Genomic DNA, 27349 nt, shown 5'->3' with positions numbered 1-27349 from the left:
TTGTTTTGTGTACTTTTTTCTTAAAGCGTTTAGCGAAAATTTTATAGCAATTTTCACAAATTGTAGGGGAAGTTCATCCAGTGTATAAGATGATCCTTTTTTGCACTTCTTTTAAAGGATTGGGATTTGCTATCTATACATGTAATCATTTTGATGATTTTCTCATACAGTTTATTTACATTTAAGAGGTCCGTGTGTAGTAGTCGATCATTCCTTATCCATTTCTCAAATGTACTATAATTTAACTAATTTTGATGGTTTTATTACTAATAGCAGAGTTTATATTAGTACTATTCAGAAAGATAGATGCAATAATGTAGAGTGATGATGTGTTATATAGCCAAGATAAATTGACAGGATATTATTATTATTATTATTATTATTATTATTATTATTATTTGACATCTCCATGGAGTCCAAAGACATCGAGGGCGGGCACCTGCTCTACAACTCTGTCTCCACCACTCAATTCACCAACTGACCGCAACTACACCAACGCCATCTACCGCCGACCACCACCACTAGCCCTTCGAAACACAATCACAAATACCCATGACCAGGAATGATTGGAACCCGCAGCCTTTTGGCTGGAGAGCGGATACGCTAACCACTCGGCCAGCCTGGCTGGCAATGAATAGTTCGCTTCTCTCGTGTTGCCATCGATGTATACAGGAAATCCATGTGTATACTCGTAAGTATAACATTCTTATGTTTTAATGTTTTTAGGACAGTATTTAACTCAGTTAAAAAACATCAACTGGGCTATTGGGTGTACGGTATATAGCAAATATAAGTATATTCATTACTGTGTCATAAATCATCACAGTTTCAGCACCGTGCATATTTAATTCCAATTTACATTGGACGACAATATTTTTATATATAGCTTACAGCATTAACTGCCTGAACGTTCTGATCGCGGTAGTAGTCGTGAAAGGTCTTGCAATTAACGAGAGATCCATATTTTAGTTAATACTACAATATCTATATATTGTTTAATTTCTGAGAAGAGCAACATCAAATTATTGAAATTTGATCCCTAAACGATCTAATATTTACATGGTATGCGTTTGAAGTGCGTGCTATCAAAAACATTTTTTACAAAGGTTAAATACCAGTTTTTTAGGGTTCACATTCACAGCTGCATCCAGGTTATTTCAGTGCTCTCTTATGTCCATCAGCGAGCCTACTTCAGGGCGTTCCAGTTAGGTTACTGCTTTCTTTGACTGTGTTCGTCGAGGTCGTCTGGAGTTTTTATTTTTGTGTTTCTCGTGAACAATTTACCGTCGCTTGCCCACATACACTTAACTGCACCAATTGCACTCTTTTGCTTTGCCTGATAAAGAAGTTGCTTGTTGAAGTTTGGTCATTTCTATAGACAACTATTGGGTTTAGTTGTTTATCAAATTGCAGCTGAGCTGCAATCGTTTTCAGTTTTGTTGCTTCCATCATCCACGTACTTTTACTCACCAATCGAATAACAACTGGATTGGTGTCTGTCTTCCAATCGGTAGGTACTCTGTGAGCGTGCAAGATGTCCTCTTCTTCATCTTCTAGCAAGTTTACTGATTTTAGGTTGTGTTGTATATATTTTAATTTGGAATTTCTGGTAAGCCGTTTATTTCAATATTGCTCAATATTATTCAAAGGATATTAATATAAATGGAATTTCAATTCAATTTAAGATACTAAGATAAACATTTGCGATTTGCAGGTGAGATGGTTATTATTGAAGAAGATGAGGCGGAACTAGAAAGAAAAATGCTTTTTCCTCCTTCACATACCAAGCGAAGAAGAAAAAAAGATATGGATTGATAATGAACATCAATAAAACAAAAATAATGTTATTCGGAGAGAAGAGGATCAAAAAGCAAATAAAATTCAACAAACAAGAGGTGAAAGAGGTTACGAGCTTCATATACTTAGGAGTAACATAACGCACGATTCAGACTATAAGAAAGAAATAAGATCTTGGATAACAAAAGTAAACCTACAGATAATGGACAAGATATGGAAAAGTAAATGCAGAGTGAGCTCCCATAAAGCTGAGACTGCTGGAAAGATGCACATTCATAAGTGTTCTCTATGACTCTGAGACACGGGTAATGGTCAAAGGCTCTGTAAGACAAATAAAGGTTTTCTAAAGAACATATTATAGAAAGATTCTACCAAATGCATTGGTGCAAAAATTTAACAAATGAAGAAGTTCATCGCAAAGTAAACCTTAAAGAAAATCGAATGCAAAAATAATTTTTGAAGAAAACTAAAGTTTTTATATGCACGTATATGTATGTGTACACAAACACACACACACACACACACATATAATACAGTATACAGTATATATTCTGTCTCACATACGACAGGCCATGCTAGACATGTAGAATATTAGCCCCGTGTATGGGCAACAGCTTAAGAAGAGAGAAGAGAGATCTGTTGATATTTTTGAACAGCTGATGGTTATTGACTTTGGAAAAAACATTGTATGGGAGGATGTATAGAAGTAGAAGGGACGAAATATGAGTTGGTTCGGCAAGTAACCAGCAGCTGCACTTGATCTTCCTGTTTTGAATGAAAGCTAATGATCATTTCTAGAATAGGCATAAGGCAAAAACTGAACGTCTGTGACGTAGAGCTTGGAATTGATCTGTGAGAGAGAGATCATCACTGAACTTTTTATTGATGTCTTCCGGATAGCGTCAAGTAATCTTAGAGAGGATTTCAGCATACCACTCCAAACGTGAGAGTAGTATTACGTGGTTAGGGGATTTGGTGTTTGTACAGAGTTACTAGTTCAACATGTGAGAAGTAATGCCTTAAGCGAAACGAATACACAGAGCATTTTAAGGCTGACATGAGATTTTTTTGTGGTGATTAGAGACAGCATAGATGGCATTGATGTGCACAAGGTTGTCCTAACAAACGAAGACTAGCAAGCCCATCAAAGTTTAGGGCATTGGTTGCGGTAGAACTTGAGGTTTCACATAATTGGACACTACAAAGTTTGTCAAATGAAATGGAGGAATGGAGTGCACTGTCTTCAGAGAAGCAATGGACAGGATTCGAAGTCAGTTAAAGTAGCTCATTTATATACAGGGTTGGGAATGGGAGAACGTACATAGCCCTTGGCTACTCTTGAAATGGTGGGAAATGTGAGGAGAGGAAACTAGTTACAACGACTCGTATTGAGCCACCATTACGAAAGCTGGCTATCTAGTTATACAGGATGGAAAGCAGACCACAAGATGGTAAATGTTGAACAGGCCTCTATGCTAAACCTGTTCAAATGCTTTTTAGAAATTTCGAGAACGACAATGCCATGTTTAATTTTTCCAATCTTTTCTAGGTGGTACAGGAATTCGCTGTCGATGACTTCTCCACAGTTATTCGAAGAACATCGAAGAACAGAAGTGAGAGCAATTGGAAAATGGTTTGTTGGCTGAGTTTTGTCATACTTCTTCAGAATGGGCTGGATGTAAGAACGGAAACAGGCATCCAGTCCATTCCAAAGAAAAGTATCATAACAGTATAGCATTATTATAGCACACCATTCCTTGGAATAGGTACTGTTCCAAAGAGTGGTGTGGTACTATAGCACCATCTAATACCACTCTTTGGAATTGAACATTGAGCACCACCAAATGTTGTGCTCAATGGTCTTGGCAATGGACCAAAAGGCTCGACTGCCATTTGTGCAGGAGGCGAGTTTGCAGCATTTGGCCGTCTCAAAATTTGATATAATTTATTTTCAGCTGCTTCCAGTTGAAATGTGGACCGAATATGCAGCTGGAGTTTTGATCTTGAGTCGATCATGATATATCGTTGTACTAACTTGGCAAACTTTGAGAGCAAAGGCTTGAATAGTGTTCCAGAATTTTGAATTCAGTCGGGGATGAAGGCCTTCATTTTTATCAGAATGATTTCTGTTATTCTGTGTGATCAGGTGTTCGGATCAGGAGAATACACAACACAACACAACACGGGATTATTGGGTGAAGATTATTCCATAGTAGGAGATTTGAATGAGTTTCTGGTCTCAGTACCAAGAGCAGAACTGACATTCACAGTAAATCTGGAATGGGAGTTTTTTAAGAAGAGGTCAAGTATGTGGGCAGGTTGGTGGGGATCGTCTGATATTTTATGATAGAGATTGACTATTTGTGTTATTCTTAGTTGGAGGAAATCCCAACCAGACAGCTAGATGTCTTTGATCACACGGTGAAATACTACTACCTTGCTCATTACAGACCTGAAGTGGCCGCAGTCATGTTTGGTCGCTAGAGCGAAGGTTCCAGTTCTTATTCCACCATTCTTCCCGCACACAGTGAGAGTGATACCCTCAATGACATACTAGTCTCACTGTGGGGGGGGGGGGAGAATCCTCGCTATTCGAGGGTACAACAGTAAAGCAGTTACTCAGGCCTGCGGTGGTTAGTACACAGGAGCGAACCAATTACTAAAGAATCATGACGATACCTGATCGGGAGACCTCCCGATTAGCTAGCGTCAAATCCTGCAACCACGTGTTTTGCCAGTTCGTGAATGGAGGAAGACCAAATAAATTTTGGCTGCAGGGGGGGGGGTAACTGTTGAGGCCACGTATGGACAGGAGACCAAGTTCCTCCTGTGCGGGCGGTATGTTTGCGAGTCTGTCACCTCTCACTGCATGCTCCTACTTCATTTTATCCCTTCCTTAGCAAACCCAATGAACAACAAACCGAAATAAATGCATTTTTTACTGCAGATCTCAAAAATTCTCCCACACAAAGTAATTAAAAGCAACCCACAAAACACATCAAAAATCCAACAAAAAATCACAAAAGACACAGAAATCCAATCAAACAACCCACCATCACTAATTCTTAGCAAAAAGAAAAAAGTTTCCACATCCACTTCACCAACATTCGTGGCTTCAACAGCAAAATAAACGATGTATACCACCACCTAGTTATCAAAACCAGAATTATTATTCCTATCAGAGCCCCTAACTGGCAACCAAAACAGCCACTGTCCACCTCAACTGCTTAAATTACACATTATACAGCTCTTTCCACCACAAGCTTGGCAGTTGTGCATTCGTGAGAACCGACATATCATGCCAGTGACTGCAAATCCTTGAATTCTCACTGTTTAATCTGCTTTGGCTCAAAATTTCTCTAACAAACCAACCTGCCCCTTTCATATACCCTCTATCATTATTCAAACTCCATATGCCCTTTGACCTCTTCAACTATCTCTCTCTAAGGCGTGACTTTCTGCAGTCAAAATACCCCAGTGAGGTCATCCTCCATGGGGAATTAATCTCTACAAGTCATATTGGCTTCCTTCTCCAGTTTCATCGATCAAGCAGACAGGGATTCTGAGGTGTTTACCATCACCAAAAACCTATCTCAGATCATTAATCTTTCTACCAGAATACCTGACAACCCCTTCCAATTTTCCAACAAACCTGACCTATTCCGAACAAGCTCCCCATCCAGGTTTAGTTTGGTTGTCGGTTCTCCTCTTAGTAACTCAGACCAGAACCTTATACAAGTCTCTTTTGCCGCAGAACAACCTTCACCCGCTAGTTCACAGTCTCGTGTCATTGGCACTACAAGAGATGCCAACTGGAAGGATCTCCGTGACTTCTATTCTTCTTTCCCATGGTCCGACTACTGCTTCAGTTCCTCTGATCCTGTCAAACCGAATAACATAAATCATCATCATCATCACAGGAAAGAAGGCTTTCATCCCTCATTCCTCTTCAAATTCTGAGCCACCATCCAAGCTTTCGTTCTCAAAAAAGTGTGTCAATTCTTTGAAAAAAAAAAACTCTGCTTACCTCGAATGGTTCAAGACCAAAACTCCAGCTGTCCTCCCTGCCTATACTGCAGCTCGCAACAGTTGTAAAATATTCATCACCAAGTCCAAGTTAGACTTTCCAAAGGGCCAAATGCTGCAACCTCACCTACTGTCTAAATTGCAGTCGCTCCATCTGGTCCTTTGCTAAGGCCATTGAACAGAATGTTTGACTATCCAGGTTTGCACCCCCTCTTTCATCCAGATGTTACTGTAGTCACTTCACCAAAAGACAAGGCCAACTTACTAGCACCGCTGTTTTCTTCCAATTCCTGCATCGATGATTTGGGTAAAGTTCCCTCCACCCTACCAGGAACGGCTCCCTTCATGTCTCCAAAGAAATCCAAAAAATCCTTAGTAACCTGAACACAAACAAGGCATCTGGTCCTGATGGTATCTCACCTATTATGTTAAAAATTGTGTCCCAGAATTAACACCTATCCCGTATCGCCTCTTCAATCTATCCTATACAATTGACATCTACCCGACAACATGGACAGAGGCCCACATCCAGCCCATCCCAAAGAAAGGTGTTAAAAGTCTACCCTCCAATTGCTCTCACTTCCGTTTTCTCTCTTTCTAAAATTACGGAGACATAATTTTAGAGAGGTATAGCAACTAATGAGTGACCAGCGGTATGGATTCCACCACTCGCGATTTACAGCTGACCTTCTTGCTTTCACCACCCATATTTGAACTCAAGCCATGAAAATTTTCGGAGAACATCATGCTGTTGCTGTCGACATTTCAAAGGCATTTAATCGGGTTTGGCACACGGTCCTACTTAACAAATTGCCATACTATGGTCTGCCTTTCACATTCTGCAACTGGATCGCCAACTTTCTCAATGGTCGCTCACTACGTGTAATGGTGAACTGTTTTTCCTCCTCAGATTTTACCACTAATGCAGGAGTGCCCCAGGGTTCTGCTCTTTCATCCACTGTCTTCTTCTTGTATAAATAACCTGGTCTCACAGACTTCCAATCATATCCATAGCTTTGCTGACGAGAGTACACTTCATTCCTCCTTTTCATTCAACAAACCTGTTAGTGCTTAAGTATTAGAATCCTGAAGAGCTACCAGGATCAGTGATCTCAACTAAGATCTCCTAGCTATATCCCGGTATGGTAAGGACAATCTTGTAAACTCAGTCCTGTCTGATCTCTCGCAAGAAACAGCTCGCATCCCCCTTCAGTAATACTGAGATATCCAAACACAATCAGATTTCTTTTCTTGTATTGACCTGCACCTCAGATCTTTCCTGGCACAACCACATTTCAACTGTAGCCTCTGCAGCCGCCAAATACTTGGTGCACTTTTTCGCACGAGACACAACTTCACACCTTCACAACTGCTCACTCTATATAAAGCCCAAATTTGCCCATCCATGAATACTGCTCTCACATTTGGAGTGCTGCACCAACATTCTCTCTAAGACCGCTGTATTCTGTATTCTATCCAGAAGAGGCAATTTGGCTAATTAATGATCCCTCTCTCACAGATCCACTTCAATCCCTCTCTCATAGACGTTCAGTTTTTGCCTTGTGCCTCTGCTACAGATATTGCATGGACAGTGCTTTGCTGAATTGGCCACTATTATTCCTCGATTCTGCTCCAAAATCATTAAAAAAAAGCCACTACTAATCATCATCCTTTTACAGTCCATCTTGAAACTCACCGGACCCAACTTCACTGCCCCTCTTTTATTCCATCTACTTCAGTTCTTTGGAACAGTCTTCCCCGCTCTGCCTTCCCAAGATTACAATCCTCAGTTGTTTGAGAAAAATGCGAACAGATTCCTCTTTTCTTCTATTCTTCTTGCTCCCACACTGCACTAATGTGCTATAGGTCGTGTTGCCTTTCGGGTGTTTATCAGATAAAAAAAAACTAACATATTTTCATTTAAAATTAGGATCGACTAAAGGACCAACTCATATTGTAAGGGGTGGGGAGAAGGACTTAGTAACGGCAAGCAATTCTACTGCAGTCTTCAGTGCCTCAAAATAAAAAGCCAAGGACTGTTCGGAAGGTTTTTTTGGCTTGACGTCAAAGCGGTAGCTTATTGAAACAGCTCGGGTTTCGAATAGTTTACGCGCCAAAAGCAAAAACTGTGTAGAACGAGAATGAGAGAAGAGATGAGACTTCTGCATCCGGTTCACAAATGATGCTCGATTGGTATTTTGCGACGCATATCGCAAGGGACTGCCTTCTTTTCCTCACCGTTATAAAATTAGTTGTTCCAGTTGCCTTTCTTGAATGGCGAGTGCACTTCACTGTTTTTAGACTTCCGTTTAAAAAGGAACCACAACAAAGGAATTTCAGAACGATACGTTTTGAAATTTGTCAGAGTATTCTGGTCGTACAAGCTGTCTCTATTTTTTGTCTGATGCTAATTCATGGTGTTAACAAACACTAGTGATTACTGAAATAAAATATAGTACGAATTTCTCATACCAAAATCTATAAAATTACAATAAAGAAACGTACGATTGATAGCACGTTCTCAAAAATGACAGATTGCAGCCAGCCTAACCACATCTACCTTAAGCTTGTACTAATGAGTAAGGAAGCCGTGTTATTCGTGTTACGTTTTTATGATAACCCACCCATCCACAATCGGTGAATGAACAGCAACGGTTAAGTCAGTAGTTGGATTCAGTGGTGATTTTATCAAGTGTTAATGAAACTTTTAACCAAAGAAGCCTTCCCATTAGTTTAGTGAAAGACTGCAATCTGCGTTTCAACCCCCAACCCGTCCCTCACTGTTTTCTTTTCACTTTAAGAAAATCATAAAGCATAATTTACAACAACTTACTTTCTTTGATAAGACAATAAGTGAATTGTAAACTTGAGCCAAGTATTATATATAGGGAGTGGCAATACATATTAAGACTTAAATACCCTTACACGTTTCAATTACAATCCGAAAAAAATAATTTCAGGTAAATGAGTAATTATAAATAAACAGTTACGACGAAGTACGAGACAGACACAAAATAAATAAAGCCTGAAAACAACAAGACAGTCTATTTTATTTTGTTGAGTGACGTTTGAGTTGGAATGTTTCAGAAATTAATTACTGTTTCACCAGCTGTCATTTTATGCACATTCAGCAGCGAAATGCATCGTTATTATTCCGATATTTCTCATGAATAAGAACAAATGACTCTTTCGTTAATTTTCATCTTAAAAGAAACTGCCGGAGTTTTCTTTTTAAGTGGTCTTTATTACTAAAAGCAATCTAACTGAATTAAGCTTTCAGTCAGAAAATACTGGCTAGTTTTGCCAGTAAACATCGGTAGCTTTTTGTTTTATTTTTTATTTTTTTTTCATCTCCCATGAGAATGCCACTCTCGTTAATAGAATTCTACAGTGAAAATGACCACATCTGGTTATTAAATTAGAGTTCTCGGGCTGTCTAACCTGGAACTCACATACGACAGTAAAGCGCTATACATTTACAGCTCAGTAGTACAAATGCTCGTTTTGATGTTCTTACTCCGTACAAGTTCAATTCGAGTAGTAGTAGTAATAGCGGGAGGAATACTAAACTACGCGATAGTCAGGGTGTATTACTGTAGGAAGCGGGAGGAAGACTAAAACAGTAGGTTGAAGAACACTTAAAAGCAGTGGAAGGCACGCTCCCTCCATATTTGTCATGTAATATTCGGTATGTTGTACTCCCCAAAATAACAAATTTAAATGGTTGGTATATTCACAAAGAACACTGTATATACAAATAGTAGGCATCCAGATATCCACAAACAGTAAAATCTAATCAAAGTGCTAACTCTCTCTCTCTCTCTCTCTCTTTAACCAAAGTATCGTAAAAATCTCCTTACATAAATCATTAGAAATAAAATATTTTATAAATTCAATCTACAATTTGGTAAAAGAAATCCCGATTCCGAAGTTTCTAGTTTAAATCTTAGAAAGCTTGTAGTCAAAATTTACAGCATGCCAAACAGCTATTGGTTAGTGGAAGTATTCTAATCGCTGCTATTCAGCAGGAGATTCTTTGTTGATTTTCAAGGAAAAAAGAGCAGATGGTGTATCCAGAAAAATGGTGTACCTCAGAGAAGTGTGCACTCCTCCTCTCCTCTTCAATATATACATACTAACGACCAACCTATAAACCTACACTCAAGAACCTTCTTATATGCAGATGAGCGGGCAATAGCGTATCCATCAGAATCCCTTGATAACATTGAGAAGCAGCTCACACAAGAACTAGAAACCCTTGCAGTTTACTATAAGGAAAACCAACTGAAACGAAATCTCAGCAAAACTCAAATGTATCTTTTCCATCTCAATAATAGGGAGGCAAGGAGAGAGTTGAATATAGAATTGAATGGCGTGAAATTGGTCAATTATCGAAATCCAACTTAATTAGGTATCACACTAGATAGGACCTTAAACTATGAGTGATACACAGAGAAGACAGCAGCTAAAAGTCAAACACGTAATAATATTCTGCCGATTAACATCATCTCGGTGGAGTGCAAGTCCACAAGTACTGCACACCTCTGCACTGGCACTTTGCATTTCGACAACCGAATATGCTAGCCCTGTTTGGGAAAGACCATCACATGTCAAAATTATTGATAAGGTTCTTAATGAAACATGTCGGCACGTTACCAGCTGCCCCCAGCCTACAAAAATTGACCATCTATACTCACTGTCTGGTATTGCACGTACTCAGATCAGAAGGATTACACAGAGAGTAAATATGAGCGGAAACCAACAACTAAATGATGAATCAACAACTAAATGATGCATCCTTTGTATGGACATGTTGCAGTACATAAGAGGCTAAGATCAAGGAAAAGTTTTATTCACTCAGTGGAACTGTTGGTTGATTCCATAAAAGCCACAAGGTCAACAATGTGGCAAGAACAATCTCCAGAGGCTCTGAACTTAAACGAATCTCTTCCTTCCAGCTTACATCTTGACTGATAAAGATGGAAGATGTTGAATAGACTTCGTTCCGGAATGGCCAGATGGGGGGCTACACAGACAGTGACAGCTGCTCATGTGGTGAAACACAAACCATGGATCATCTTCTGCAATGCTGCTTAATATACATGAATAATATATGTACCCGATAAGATTAATGCAGTGTAATGAAACAGTTTAAAGTATATTAGTCACTGGATGAATGAAATTTGACATTTTATGTTTTTGTGTAATATTTTATGCAAGTGGCATTTTTGTCTCTTAATGTATGCTTTTAATGTCTATTTCTTTAAATGTATGCTTTTTTAATCATTTATATGATTTATATGTAGGCTCTTACATTTTCTTCGCACGCGAAATAAAATAAAATAAATTTATTTCGTTCTAAACTTAACGCTGAAGAACTCTAACATCTGCGCAAAATGTGCTAGGAATTTTTACATTAAGCTAAAATAAGTACAGCCGAATCTTTGCAAGTACTGTTATTACCATAAAGCTGTCAACAAAATTCAAACGTGAACGACCCCAAAATATACATCAGAGTAAACATTGGATTGATTTGGCGCTGGTTATCATTCAAGACAACTGTCCATGGTACGAGGCTTAAAAAGATATTCATGATAAGCTTTACAAAATTTCTTAAATAAGCTGCGCCATTCTCTTTTCTAACGTGTTTAGCTAAATGCAGTTTACCGGCGGATTTCATTTAAAACGAACACCTCTCTAATATTTTGGCCACGCAGTGTATACCGTAGATAACCGAATGTACATTTTGCAGCGTTTAATATTTTTTTAAGCTCATGTCGCAGTCACTGTTGGATAACACCAGAGCGGGATTTGTTTAAGTGAGCCGAAAGATATTTTGCAAATGCATCGACTTAGAAAGTAGTAAATCGGATTTTCCATTTCACGGTGGATGCAAAACAGAGCGAGTTGGATGTTTACGGAAAATATGAGTAGGAGTTCTACATTGAAGCATTTGCAATTAAATTCCTAAATTTCGATCTTAAGTGTGATTTAAATGCAAACTCAAATGAAAGGCAGTTTAAATTCGAGTAGGCGTATTCAGACATCACCGCAGACCGGTCTGCGGTCTTAATGTTCCGAAGCCCACTGCAGCACGCTTATGCCAATTATTTCAGATATTCCCACTGAGAAAGTTGTGTTGTCCTGCGCTTCGGTATTATCACAAACATTTTATCCATAATGACGTTCAAAATGCTGTGCAGTGAAAGAGGTTTAGTGCTATTTTACCGATAGTGTTTGCATTGCATTTAATGCTATTCAGTTAACACTAGACTGATAACAGTTAAACAGAATTCCTTGTTACTGTCTTCCGTAGCTCCATTCTGCATAATGCACTCGAGTACAGGAGAGTTCTAAACAAACAAACAAATGCCCGCAAGACTTACGACCCTCAAAAATAAAACAAAGAGCGAGAATGAAGATACATCGCCTGAAAAAGAAAACAAAAAACAGTAATGATGTTCGGATAACTTCGGTGAGAAAGCAATATTTTATAGCCGAAGTGCATTACGAAAATTGTTGGTTTAACTTAATTATTAATGGACAACACACAACGCCCGAGGCAAAACTGGAGCGAGGTGTCGATGCAGCATGTGGGATACGCTGATTAAAGTCATGCGAACCTGCAATAACATTTGATCTTTTGCCTCGTTTCATCTTCACAAAACTGATTATCGCCGGGGCTTCTTATTAAAGCGAATGCGTTTCCTAAACATTTGGGTCTTTAATCATAGCAAGAGCGAATCGGGAAAGAAAGGCATTTTTGTGTATTCTTCTTCGATAAGGGGTGGAATGGAGTTCGTTCTCTGGAACCACGCCAGCGAGCAGTTCCACCATCATCGCAGAGAAATATTATGCGTACTAATTAATTTCTCGGAGGAAGTTTATAACATTTTGGCTTCGCATTCGACTTTGGTGCACATTTTCATTTTTATTTTTTCTGCTCATTCAATTCGGAACACGACGACAGATTATTTTTATGAATATTAATTAATTACTTTCATTAATGTGACACCTTCTGATGACATTTAACTGTCTGCAGTCGACATTTTCAACGGCGATCCCTGTCAAGCAATGCGTCTGGTTATTCTGATATCTCTGAACCTGACAACAAGCAAAAACTTTCAGCTTTACTTTTGACCGCGTCGAAATGTGTATAAGAACGAACGCGAGCTTTCTTTCTTGAGAAAAGGCTGCCCTCCTTGCTTGGCATCAGCATATTATGATGCTACCTCCTAAGCATCTAAGAAATTAAGAAACTTCCTTAAAAAATGTTGACTAGTTTACAGAAGAGTTCATTAGATTAACGATTCTCCCTCTCTCGTCTTCTTCTTCTTCTTCTTCTTCCTCTGCGCGTTTTTCCCGCTTCCATTGCAGGGTCCGCGTGTTACGTAGATACAACTTTTGTTAGTACAACCGCCAGCCGAACTGTCGCCGAGCCTACCGATGAGGGGGAAGGGAAATGTATTTTTGACTGTAGCAGCGTGTGTTCAAGGGGCCGGTTTGTCTGCTTGCAGGATGAAAAACCCCAGATAAACTGGGGGAAAACCCTGCTGTCTACTCCCAAGACCGGCTAACTTGGCTATGGCTGAGAAAGATCCTTAAGCTCCTTACGCCGTCGAAGAGAACCGAACCTAGGACGTTCCTTCCCCAGGCATATGGTTGCGAAGCGCATAGTCACTAGGCTAACCGTGCGGACCCCCTCCCTCTCTCTCTCTCTCTCACACACACACACACACACACACCAATTCCTTCCACTTTCTTTCACGCAGGCGTTCACTTTTTTCTTTTTCCACTTTCTCAAAATACTTCCACAACAATCTTCATCAGAATTGGCATCGATGATTCCTCACCGTCTTCTAAATCTGTTAAAACAGTGCAGAGACTGGCCCCATTCATTCGCAATTCAAACTCAAAGAACAAATTCTTCCTCATCATCCATTCGTTCTATTGCTGCATTTTGGTACACTCTACCCCGTTGTGTATTTCCGAAAAAAATTAAGAACTTCAAATCCAAACGATAATAATCGTCTTCAACTTTCTGTCCATCCATAGGACTAATATAACTATAGATCAAACATTCTCTCGTGTATGTGTAAGGGGGGGAATTACCATAGTAACAATAACATTAATAAAATGCCGAACTATAATGAAACACAACTCAAGAATTACAAGATAGGGACTGCTCACTGACTATTGAAGTCAAAACAACAAACAGTGTTATAGTATTACTTGAGAACTATAATCACTTTAATAAAGTATAAATATTCAGTTTCAACTGTTCTGTCGGTTTTGTTCATCCTGCATTGCGAAATTAATGTTCAATATTCATCTGTGCAGTCGATTTTTCTTGACTTTTAATATGATGTAGTTTTAAAAATAAAACAAAACATTTTGCTCAAATATAGAAAAGCTACACATTAGAGACGTTCAGAATGCTATCACTGCCATGTAACGAAACAGTTTTCAAGTTATAATGAGAGCGTTTCATTTCGTTATACTTTGGTCGCATTTTTAAAACTGTTCTTAACAGCATCGCGGAAGTGACAGCGTAAACGACCAAATTAAAAAACGATTATCAAATGAAAAATTTAGAGATATATTGATTTACTATTATTTCGAAATGAATTTTATTAAATGTAAGTTTTTTTTAATTTATTTCGTGTAATAAAGAAAAAGAATGCATGATTTATATATTCTGAAACGATTGAACGATTCCAATTCAAATGTAATTCAGTTCTAATAGTTTATGAGTTGATTTGTTATGAAATCATAAAAGAAGATTTTAGGGAAAAAACGAGCATTTTTATTAATCATATAGAATGCATTATTATTCTAAATTTAAGCATTTCGGGATATTGGTATTTTTTTATGCGATTCCCATCCACAAAAGGCTGTTAAACCTATAGTACATAAGTATTGCTATTATCTCGGATGCGGGATAATAGCAATACTTATCAAAACCCTGCTCTACAGACCAAACATGAAACTTTTTCGAGCCGCTTCAGGTCTCCAATAAGTGGACCTGTAGTTTCACACCGATCGATGAAAATCGTCGACTCCTTACAAACTTCAAAAAACACGCATGCCCAAGTTGGGATTTTAACTCACAACCTGCCGCTTGGAGTGCGGATTTTTGTTTTTTTTTATTCCCCAGAGTAGACGACACTCCGTGTTAATCCTCTAATTTTTAGCCTGCCAGTGTGCACCTTTTACCTTCGCCGACACCGCAGTAACATTCCCACAACGAGCTAGTTAGGGGTAATGTGTTTCGACCTTCACTAGTTTATTTGTAATGCATTTGTGTGGGTTCTTCGTACTGATGATTTGCAGAATTAAAAAAAAGAACTTCCACCATCTTAATTCGTCGACTCCTTACAAACTTCAAAAAACACGCATGCCCAAGTTGGGATTTTAACTCACAACCTGCCGCTTGGAGTGCGGATTTTTGTTTTTTTTTATTCCCCAGAGTAGACGACACTCCGTGTTAATCCTCTAATTTTTAGCCTGCCAGTGTGCACCTTTTACCTTCGCCGACACCGCAGTAACATTCCCACAACGAGCTAGTTAGGGGTAATGTGTTTCGACCTTCACTAGTTTATTTGTAATGCATTTGTGTGGGTTCTTCGTACTGATGATTTGCAGAATTAAAAAAAAGAACTTCCACCATCTTAATTCCCCGACTCGCAACCCTGCACTTTCCAGAGGAAAAAAGAAATCCCGTCTGCCTGTCTGAAAGATGGATTGCTTGGAATCGGGTATAAAAAAGACATGGAAAAACGTTCTGGTGAGTGCCCAGATTGAACCAATAATACCTGTTCTTCTGTAGATATCAGCCTTTCTTTTCTCACACACGTTATACGTCTTGCAAACTCTTGTATGTGGAGTAGAGGGATCTAGCTATATATATAAACTTCAAAAAACATGCACGCCCAAGTTGGGCAAAAGAAGATTATATGCTCACATCTAAAACCAAGACTAGTAAAGGCACATAAAAAATTAGACTTAGGGAGATCTTGTAGCACATTCTGGATAATTGTATGAACTACTTCTGAAACTTGAAAGCGTGGCACTCGATATTGGTGTTATCCTTATCAATTATAAACCTCAAAATGAATAATACTGTAAACTACACACCTCTAACTAACCTACTGGATATCTATAAAAATATTGATAAAATCCAAATATCAGAAGTCCCTAGCCATGACTAGAAGTATAATTGATTTGCTCTTTAGAACTTTTGGTAAAAAGCAAATAAGTTATATTTCTACTTTAGGACAGTGATTTTCAATAGATTTGGTCATACCATGCTGTTGAATACTTCACTGACAAGAGGAACAGTGCATAAACTGTTTTGGTGTCAGGAGAATATACACGCGACAAAAACAAGCATGAAATATAGCCAGGGTATACCAATACAAAATAGACTCCCTTAAGGTGCAATATTATCACCTACATTCTTCAATATATACACGCATGGAAGTCCGCAGAGGGGGAGGGCACTCTCCCCAGGGATCTACTTGTGAAAAACAATTAAATGATTAAATAAAAATATATTGATGTAATTATTTGTCTCCAAGTTTTGCTGTCCCCCCTGGAAAATTTTGCTTTGCCTCCCTGGAAAATTTTCTGCGGACGCCCATGTATAAATGCATACTATAGATTAAAAATCCCCCCCCCCCCACGCTGATCCAGTTATATCGATCGGTAGTAATACCTTTCAATTCACAATGAATGCAGACCATTAACTGCTCTATCAAGCGTATAATCGGGTCTAAAGACACTCCACTCACAACTTATGCAATAATTCAATACCAAATTGATAACATCAAGGCACAAGTGCCCATTATGAGGAGCCACAGAATCGTGCACTGTCTTCCAGATGTATATCAGGGTCACAGTGTTTAGTTATCAACCATTCTTTGTCCGCAAACAGCACCGCTAGCATAAGTGAAATACGGGAGCGTCTGCATAATGCTACCCACTTAAATAGACCAAACAAGGAGAATATCTACGCTTCATATTACGGCTTCAAAATGTTTCAACGCAATGGCATGACAACAAATAAGATTCTTCTAATGATGTTTCATTGCGAGTGAGGAGTAGGCGGTTTTCCTTTAATCCTAACTAACTTTTGGTATTACTTTTCATCGATGGGTAGTCTCCGCCATTACCGTCACTGACAGCCGAGCTCATAATTCCTGATGATTTTCAAGGCATCGGCGGCAGATTACCGCAGACGAGTCCTGCTATCTCGTGATGCTAAACATTAACTCCTGTTGTGGTCTGGAACTGTGAGCGCTACGATCTGCTTTTCTGAGTTCAGGATTAAAACCCAGAGTTTTCGAGGGAAAAAAAATCTAATTTGTTATAAAGGTCTTTCTTTTGCGGATTTAGAATTACGGGAGAGAATTTAATTAGCACAAGGGCACAAACGCACACCGATACCGGCTAACGCTCAAAAATTATTATGCAGTTTGTGAATCTGGCGCCGATGCCTTGAAAATTATTTCAAAGATTCTTTGGAGGCCTAACATGCATCCTCCCATAACCGAAACCCCTAAGGCTACGCACAAATTCCTTAGCATAAAATATTTGTCACCATGTATTAGTTCAAATCAATTTCTTTAAATAACGATTACCACAAAAACATAGAAAGAGAGAGAGAGAGAGAGAGAGAGAGAGAGCTTTCTTATTACAGAACTCATAAATAGCTTCGGAACATTCAAGCATGAACTGTGAAGTTGTACCAACACATTTAGCACGACACAAATTGAGCACGCACCCGCACTGCACAAAAACGAGATGCACATTCTACCATGCAAAAGCACCGCACAGGATATATTAATTCCACTCTTCTAGTTAAACCTTATTTTAAATTCGATAAACAGCGGGATTGGTTAGGCACAATTCATGCTTTACGCATTACAGCATCTCTTCTTGTAAAATATCTAAATCTGTATGCAATATTAAACAAATACTTTTGTAACCAAATCCATGCAATGTTCTCAATTGAAGTGCTCATATAAAATATCACTCAAGTTCTTACTCCGTTCACAGTGATATTGTGGATTAAAAAAAATAAAACAGACGTGCTGCAGTAAGTGAAAAGCCAAAATATTGACTGCTCCAGCAATGAATGATTAACCAAAGTCAAAACGATGAGAATAATAATAACAACATCCAATTTTCCAGTTGATTAGAACAGATCACAAAAGGAGGAGTATTAATATCTTTCATTGGAGACGCATTTCCCGGAACAAACTCGGTTGTTGTAAGAGACAAGGATCGTTTTCTCAACCTTTGCGTTTATACTGAGTATCCCTTAGTTAAAACCCATAATTAGTTTATCAGCTCTAATGGTAGACTTGCATTAGCAGCTCACTTAAATCCGTCGGAAATGCGGTGACAAATGCAGACATATTTCGATCAGCGCAGTCAGCGAATGCCTTTGACTTAGCATTTCAAACTGTCTGCATCAAAGTGAGACTTATCAGTCGTGTGCTCTAATTCGATACAATGCTTACAACTGGTCATTTCCAAGAACACCGAAGCATTTGCTAGCTTATTTAAAGGGTTGTTCATCAGGATGGTGATGAGAGCAAGTGGAGTAAATCTGGCGTGCAGTCGACATCACTAATGCGAAAATGCTCTGTCGCTTATTACGAGTAAATGTCTTGACCTTGACACATGGGAATTTTATTCATACAAATAATGCATAACCTCTAAATAACAGAGCGATGACGCACTGTCATGTGCTCGCTTGTTGCGAGATTTTTTTCATTCTTTTTTATGAAAAATTAAACTGCAGGTAATGAAGTAACTCCAATGTGTTTTTCATTGAATGCTGTGAAAAATGATTCAAACATCGGGGACAGAACAGAAAAAAAAAAGGGATCCAGTTTTCGTCCTTGACAAAACCTTAGACAAATACAACACCTGCACCTCATGTGCGTCTTAAAACAACACCATCAATCCGTCCACGTTCGAGGCGAAGTCGCAGCATGAGTACTGATGAGTTAGCGAGCGACGGCCAGGAACTCTCCCCTACAAACGGCCACACGCTGGAGATTATCACTCTGAAATCCATTGATCATGATGCGCTTATCACGGGGTATGAAAAAACGGATGAAGACTTCTGTTGTCGTTCCTCTGCTGCACGTGCGTGTCTGAGTTAGTTTCTAATCACGACAACCCGACTAAGAGGAAGAACGCAAAGGGAATGCCACCGACCGATTTTCTCACAATTTGTAATCAGCATAACTCATTAATAAACATAAACTGCAAAAAAGTAGTTTTCCCTTATCTTTTCCAAGCAATAAATTCGTACAAATGAGACGAAGAAGTTGTTTCTCTCTCTCTCTCTCTCTCTGTCTGTGTGTGTGTGTGATTTAGCGTCTAGTGTCTACAGATATTAAACTACACCCCGTAGGTGCTTTCTACCCATTAATAATGTTAGTTAAATCTAGAAAAACAAACAATATGAAGAGCACCGCAGAAAACGGAATGTTGGCAGTAAAATAAGAATTTTTGTCATCATTCACAAAAACCAAATACAGCATTTAATTGTCATTTTTAGTTTGACCCTAAAGAATAAGCAATTCAAATGTCGATAGCGAGCAAGTAATTCCAGATTCGGTGTAAAATGGTAGGAGGAAGTCCTCTCCCAGTATCAGAACAGAAAATTATTCTTAAATTTTCAGTTAAAAAAAAAGGTCAGCTCCATTCCCACACCTTAAAAAAGCAAACTACAGGATTTCCTAAAACATTAGGTCCAATAAATGTAATTTTCTTATGAAGTTTAAAGACACGCCTTCTTGAAAGAAAGTAAGGGGACAAAGTCAATATTTGCCAAATTAGGAATATAAAAGAAGAGACGGAGGGATGTTCATTGTTTTACACACACACACATGCGCACTTGTAATACAAGAAAGGTTCAATCCCCACTTAGTTGCATGTAAACAAATATCCCACCCCTTCCAGCACGTAGCGAGGGGACAATTTATAGTCTCGCGCAAGATTAAATGGACTGTGAAATCCCAGACGTTTCTTTCACCAGATCACAATGGTGTGTGTGTGGATGGAGAGGGGGGCGGGACGCTACAGAGTACTTTGCACTTCTCCAAACTTCTCGGCGATAACTTAAGATAGCTCGAAGAAGCGGCGCCATCATTGCAAAGGAAAATTTGTTAGATTCCCCTCAAGGAGGGTGAAAGAACGGGTGGTCGTATGTTTGGTTCGAAATGGTTTTGGAAAAATGCTACATCGATGTCCAGACATGAACAGATTCTTTCTGTTCCGTTAAATTATTCGGCCATGAGTTAACCCGCTTCGAATATAGAACACGTGGCGCACTTCTCTCAGATTCCATTCACAGCTGCTTCGATGTGCCATATTTCAAAAGGGGAACGAATGTCACAAAGATTGTATATCACTTAAGATGGCTTCGCATTTTAATGTTTTGTTGCACTTTTATTTCTTTATGTTTTTTGGTAGGACGACAGCCGTGTCGCCCACTCTATCACTACACGCATAATACGCCTCGTACTGCGCGGGCGGTATCGGCTTCCAACGAGATATCCAAACAAACTACTGTACTAGATGCAGCAGAGTTTTTATTTCACTAAATCTCTGTATAGTAATATGATAAAGTAGCTTACTTGTATGCTTATGTTTAAAGGTTGACTAAATCGGTTGTGGCGTTAATGTTTTCATGTTTCCATGGTAACAAGTTTCGATAACTTTGTGTAAAACGAAATAGGCGAACCGTTCGTAGCTCCCAACAGAGATGTTGTCCCTCCCCCTCCCCTCCTCTCAAAACTCTTTCCAAATGTTGTCCTTCCGATGCTAAGTTACGCCAGAAAATATGAAAACGCATGCCTTTGCAGTTCTAAGTAGGAAAAACAGAATAAGAAACATACAGGGACACTGGCCACTGTAAAATGTCAGTTATTTTGAATTTATTTAAAGAGAGAGAGAGAGAGAGAGAGAGAGAGAGAGAGAGAGAGAGAGAGAGAGAGAAGGGAAAAGCTGAAACAAAATAAATATACTGATGTAAAGCGGAGATGTAGGATTTATTTTCACATGCCTGAAATGTCATGCTAGAAAGCAGGTTTTTTTTTTATTCTCTCTCGGTTGTGAACCATCTAGAGTATATTAGTGAATCTGATTGAGGGGGGGGTCAAGTTTTTTTTTTAATTATTTTATATTTTATTATATTTTTAGGTTGCCTGCGTAGTCCTGAGGAAATGGCGTTTGCTTATATATTTGTAGGCAAGCACACCAGAGTTCATGTGTCACTTCTAGGAAAAAAAGATAAAGGTTTAAGAGGTTCAATTCTAGTCGCTGAAACTTTCTGTACGTCTTTCGTTTGCCAGTTCCCGAGTTAGTTAATATCTAGTACGGGCAAGTAAGTTTTTTTTCTTTTTCTCCCCGAAACTCTGGATTTTAACCCGCATCGAAGAACTCCTTGATAGAGTGATAGTGTTAGGTTCAGTTGTAGTGATGGTTGCAGGATGAAGGCGACTTCCTATCAATCTTTAAAAAAAAAATAGTGAGCCCTAAAGGAGATCCGCCTATTCCCTTTGGGTATAAAAGGCACGAGAGGTTTATTTTATTAATTTTTTTGCGTAATCTGGAAACCTTGCTCTACATACCAAATATGTAACTTTATCAAACCACCTCAGGATTTCAATAAGCAGAGAACTGATCTTGGAAACTAGATTCATCTGCCACTTAAAGGCAATGGTAAGCATCCATCTAAGGTAGGATTCAAACCTTCAGTCCGTTGGTTGGGGAGGAGGATTGGCTAACCATTCAGACAACCAGACTGCTCATATTATTAGTTATCATGAAAAGTAATATAAATGGAAAAATATTAAAAACCCGAGCTTTATTATCGTCATTTAGATGTAAAAATGACGAATGACAGAGACGCTAGTTTATCATTAAAGAGTTTAAATATTACACATTTTCTTTCGTTGGGCTCTAAATAAAACAAAAAACAAAACAAAACAAAAAAAAACCTTCCTGGTAAAATCGGACTTTTCCTAAAGGCATTTGACTGTTTCATGTTAACTGTCGAAATTTCGCCTTACTGTTTTTAAAGTAAGTAGTAGAACCTTTCAAGGCGATTTCTTCATAATTAATTTCTGCTTTACGCTAAAAGTAAGCGATGGAGCCTTTCGAAATTTCCGTAGTGTCCTATTTCTATAAATTGAGCATGTTCTTCTAGTCAGTTTGCAGGAGGAAAAACTCACCTCCGTATGAGACTGGATAACTCCCCTCCCCCTTCGGTGAAAAGTCCTGATAAACGTCCTTCGCATCCTAGACAGATTCGAACCCAGGTCTTTACAACCAAAGGACTTCGTGGAAACCGACTGAGCTACGAAGGCTCATCATAATTCACCAAACAACTCTTACATTCAAATACCACATTTAAGAAATAGCACGCGCCATTTCCTCCCACCACAGACGCACTAATTCTTCCGCGCACCTTACTGCGCATCTTCCGCCACTCGCTATTCCTAAATATTTTCCGATAGCTCACTTTTCGATCTCCTTTCAGCGCACCTCAAAATAATTAACTTCGGGAAAGATCAAATGAAATATCGATCCCTTAGTGGTCCCTGTAATACACTGTCGTTCAGAGTGGAGAAAACTAAATTCCCAATAACGAAATCACCATTACGGAGACAAAATTAAAAAAGGAAAAAAAAAAAACAGAAGTCACTGAAGTATAACAGTGCAAACGTTAAAAAAAAAAAGTGCGAGTTCCAATAAACTTTTAACCCTTAACACGTAGGGCACTGCAGTATACGATGGACAAATTCGTTAGTTATTGAATCACAAGTTTCTTTTGCACTGAAACCTTCCTTTTTGCTGGTTTTTTGAACGCATCCGTAAATAAAGCAGATTTCACTTGAGTAAAATGTAAAACGAATTTATTTCCTGTATAAGTAAATTCCGAGTTTCTCCGCTGAGTATTGCGGCGATCAATACTGATTCTAAAATAGCGAAAACAGATTTGCTATCTCCCAAATATGATTCACGCAAATCTATGCTAAACTAATTCAATGCTGCTAAACAAATATTACACGGACACGAACTCTGTACACGGGAAAAGTTAGGAATTTCGAATCTCAAAAATGGCAAGTATCGCTCAAAGCAATATTCTGAATCGTATTTTATATTCAGGATGCACTGCCATAATGTACGCCATGGAAGCGATTACTTTTGAATTTAATTCTGCGAGAGAATCCTCATACAAGCATATTAAAAAAAAAAGGCACAGGAAGAGCGAGTGAGAGAGAGAGAGACAGAGAGAGAGAGATAAGATTCGAGAAGGCACTTGCATGGAGATTGCAAAGGATTTCGGAAAATGCCTTTGACATAAAGAGCGCACAAACGGACTACTTTGAAGCTTAACATTATTACAGCCGTACGTACACTGCAAATCCAATCCGTTCCATCGCTCTGGTCTGTAATTCTGTTGCGATCTCTTCCCATTATTTTCAAATCAGACAATAAATAGACACACGTGTCACCCTTGGGAGACGTCAGCTCAGGATATAAGGGTCCTCGAATCGAACAATCTGATTTTTATTTACCAGTTCTTCTTGGCTGATTTCCCAAACGCTTGCACGGGTTCTCGATAATAGAGGGAATGTCCAGACCGAGGGTTCATAACAAGATATGGCGTACAAGCCAGCGATTCCTTAATTTATTTAACTGCCGCATAAAGGTTTGTATCTCGGCGGAAGAAATTAAAGAAAGACATCTATTAAAGGTTATTACAACTACTGCCTACCACCGGGGAAGTTAAAAACAACGGATTGCAAGTAGTTTGGTGGGATATTTCGCTTAAAATTGAACCGAAAATTAGAAATGAGAAATTTGTTTAATGAATAAAAATTTGAGAACAAAACGCGCTAAGTGGATAAACTTGGAGAAACCAATTAATATAAGTTTTAAAAAAAATCGTCCTCCGAAGGACGTGCGGTAAACTGTTAATTTTCTGAACAGAAAGGATGTCAAGTTATTGTGAACTTTGTTCGGAAGTTACTGACTTTAATTTCGTGATCATCCTGGCAAGCAATGAGGGATATTTAATGAGTCCTTCCAGCCATAGTAATTTGAAATGTTTTAGTCGATAGCGATCCAATATAATCTGTTCGCAAGGTGCACACAACAGCGATAACAAACGCACACAGCGACACGAGCATCTTGGATTATGGAGTTTTCTGCCCAGTGATCTGTCAGAGTGGGGTGGCAGTCATCTCAGAGGCAGGCAAGCCACCCATTTAACAATCCATCCTTATGCTACACGAAGTTAAAGCAATTTAGACGCAGTGAATTCCGGTACAGGTACTTATTTAGGTATGAAAACTTGTGAAGCTGAAATGTATTACTTGGGAGGGAAATAGAAAGGGGGAGGAAATTCTACAATGCTCCATTTGAGTCGAGTTGCAATCGCAGTAAAACACTAAAACGAGTCGAAATATTTGCTTAAAGGGTCATCGACCCCTTCCGGTCTGGGAGATCTCACACTGCAGCCGATAGTTGGCAACAGGTACAAGGTTGCATCAGAGGTCAATATTCTTGCAATCTCGAGAATCGCTGGCATTGAGCTCACAAAAAAAAAGCTACCTGGAGAGAAAATTACAGTTCCAAAAATGTGTTCCATGTAGTTGGAATTACTTCAGAGTAAACACGATATGACACTACGATGTACTCAGACATAGACGTATATATTTTGTCATGTGCGATGGCTACAGGGCTATATATAACTTAATAATATCATGTACTGAAAATCTTTTCTAAATCATACATTAATCAACGAATATTAAACTTTCTTGAAGTCCTCTCCAAAAAAACCATTGGAACTGCGTCATCAAGATGCAGTTCCAATGGATTTGGATACCCATTCATATAATTGACAATATTATTCTTTATTAGCACGGAAAAGTTTGTTACAGCGATATTAAATGTGAATTACCGTCTACAGAATCTCAGCAAGTATATTAAGATGTGGAAAGATAACTAATACCTTCTATCTGTATCATTTTTTTCATCGCGATAAGCAAGAAAAGGAACATAGAATTTTATTTCCAGAGTGCTACCTATATATATCAGTATTATAAGATACGAGAATTAAGAAACTACTAATTTAATTTTTTTAAAAAATTAAAATTTGAAAAAATTATTACATATATAGGAAAAATCATTGTAAGTAACAGAGTTTGATTGCACCACGATGTCAGCATATCCAAAATTATACTTTAAAATTTATCCGTAAAATAAATGAATACAATCAGAAGAAACATTTTTGTAATTGCAATTACATTTTATATATGACCACATAAATTTTACTGAGCACTACGAATCTGTAATAATCATTATTTGTTATATGTACTTCTAATCCCAGCTCAGAAATATTTATTCAAAAAATCCTAAATCTACGCCTTATTTAACGTTACTAAATATTTAAATCATGGGTGAGATTTAATACTATTTCCATGTACTATGTTTTGCAAACATATGTATTGTAATATAGCATTAAACAATAATAATAAAAATGCATGTCTCCAAACATTAACTGACGTAGCATGAATTTATTCGCTTCAGTTGACGATACACCATATTTATTTATAGTAAAACTTTTGAAAACTTTAATGGTATCAATTACTAATTTTGCATTGTCAAGATTTCAAAAAAATGGATACGTAATGGTGACGTATTTATAAAACTGCGTGTTGATTTTATTTCTCGTCGCTACTGAATTTTAATGAGACATTTTTATTAATCCCACGGCCTTTGTTCAGATCAAATAATTACACAGATATTGCTTACCTCTGATTAATAACGAAGACATACATTTTGTAAATATTCATTACCATTTTAATGGCTTCTTTAAAGGAAACACGCACTCCTTTCGTGCATTTACGTCTGTTATGTTTCGGGCAGCACGAGACACGCGAATTCTTTTGATTAGCTAGAATAACAATTGCATTCAGCGCCATCTCATTTTATTGTAAATATTATTGCAATATTTGCTTAATTTCAAAATTTAAGCTAATATATTAAGGTAATTATTAATTGCGTTTATTTAAAATTTAAGAATTAGATTTCCGCGGCTAATTAATATAGTTTAATCTAATATTTGATATCCTACAAAATCTGATTTATTATTTTAAATCAGGAAATTTTTAAAAGTATAGAAATGTTCACTTACCAACTTTGATATTTTCAGGTAAAGCTAAAACACACGCAATAAAACAACACGTTACAACCACTTGAACCAGAGAAGTCCACGGTCTACGTTTCCTGGATCTCATTTTAATTTCTTTTCTAAGAGGGAAAAAAAATGCAAAACAGAAAAAAAAATCACACGCACTTATATTAAACTTTTACCGTCTGTGACATGCTGTAGTCACTTGCAAAATGACCAAGATTCTTTTTCGCGATTAATTCGCTGCAGCTTACAATCCCATTTGTCTTTTTTCTTTTCTTCTTTTTATCTTTCTCTCTCTTTTTTTTTTTTTCTTTTTCTGTACCGCCGGTTTCTTGATTGGGAGTCTTGTTGAAAGTTAAAACGGTCCTCCGCTCTGTTCACCAACACACCGTTTGCCGATAGCTAACCCGGCTTCTACGCACGCCGTCTGGCAGTGCATTCGCTCTTACCACTAATACTTCACGTCTACCTATTGCGCATGCTCGCTAATGTGAGCCAAGTGGCGCATATCTGCAAACTCCTGTACTGCTTGCAACATACGAGCGCTCCATCTTATAGAGAAAGTAACTGTTCCCAAAGGTACAAAAGGCTTATGTAAATACCTTTTATTCTTAAATGTTTATTTATTTATTTTTTATCTTTTAATTTTGTCGAGAATAAATGTATAGACTTGCAAATAACGACGTATCACCAGGAGTTGAAAGCCATAGCAAAGAACGGATGACAGCGATTTAAATATTGTGACATTTAAAAATGTGAAAAATTTAAATTTTAGCATCGAGTAAATTGAAAATTTAAATGCACGATTAAAGATTAATAGTCCGGGGATATCAGATTTAATTTAACGATTGAAAGATTCAAGGATCAGTTGAACAGTTGGAATAAAAAAAAAAAAAAAAACGACTATTCACTCTTTATTTTTAAATAGAATATATACTGCGCATGTCTACGATCCAAGATATTTTGGCGATCTTTCAAACATTTAAAATAGCATCCACGAAAAAAAAAAAAAAAAAGGTTTGTTGAAATACAAAATCCACACGCTATTGTGCTAACGATTCTCCTAAAGTTCCGACACCTCCACATTTTCATCTTGATATATCTTGCTCTGGTCATAAGTAGCAAATCAATCTGATTTAATTTACATCAAAAAAGTCTTATTTTAATCAAAACATTAAAAATAATATTAAATTTTACTTTTTCTCCTTTCCTGTTATTTGTCTCCGTAGTGCAGTTGGAAGAACAAAAGGATGTTGCGCTCCGATTAAAAAAGAACTGGGTTCCACGAAGAGG

General features: G+C 38.0%; 1 protein-coding gene across 1 annotated transcript in view; it reads right to left on the bottom strand.

The window, feature by feature from the left end:
• The window catches only part of LOC150096432 (glutamate receptor ionotropic, kainate 2-like), an 89752-nt gene extending 63270 nt beyond the window's left edge, over nt 1-26482 (bottom strand). The window contains exon 1 of the mRNA XM_090408968.1: nt 26057-26482. Within this exon, the coding sequence (XP_090265094.1) occupies nt 26057-26159 (103 nt within the window). The 5' untranslated portion in view covers nt 26160-26482. The remainder of the gene's footprint in view (nt 1-26056) is intronic.
• Nucleotides 26483-27349: the final 867 nt, after the last annotated feature.

The sequence above is a fragment of the Typopeltis vanoorti genome, chromosome 19, assembly GCF_054136105.1.
Source record: "Typopeltis vanoorti isolate ZY-2024b chromosome 19, IOZ_Tvanoo_1.0, whole genome shotgun sequence".
NCBI lineage: Eukaryota > Metazoa > Arthropoda > Arachnida > Uropygi > Thelyphonidae > Typopeltis > Typopeltis vanoorti.
Note: the sequence above shows the minus strand (reverse complement) of the source record. Positions and strands in the feature narration are given on the sequence as shown.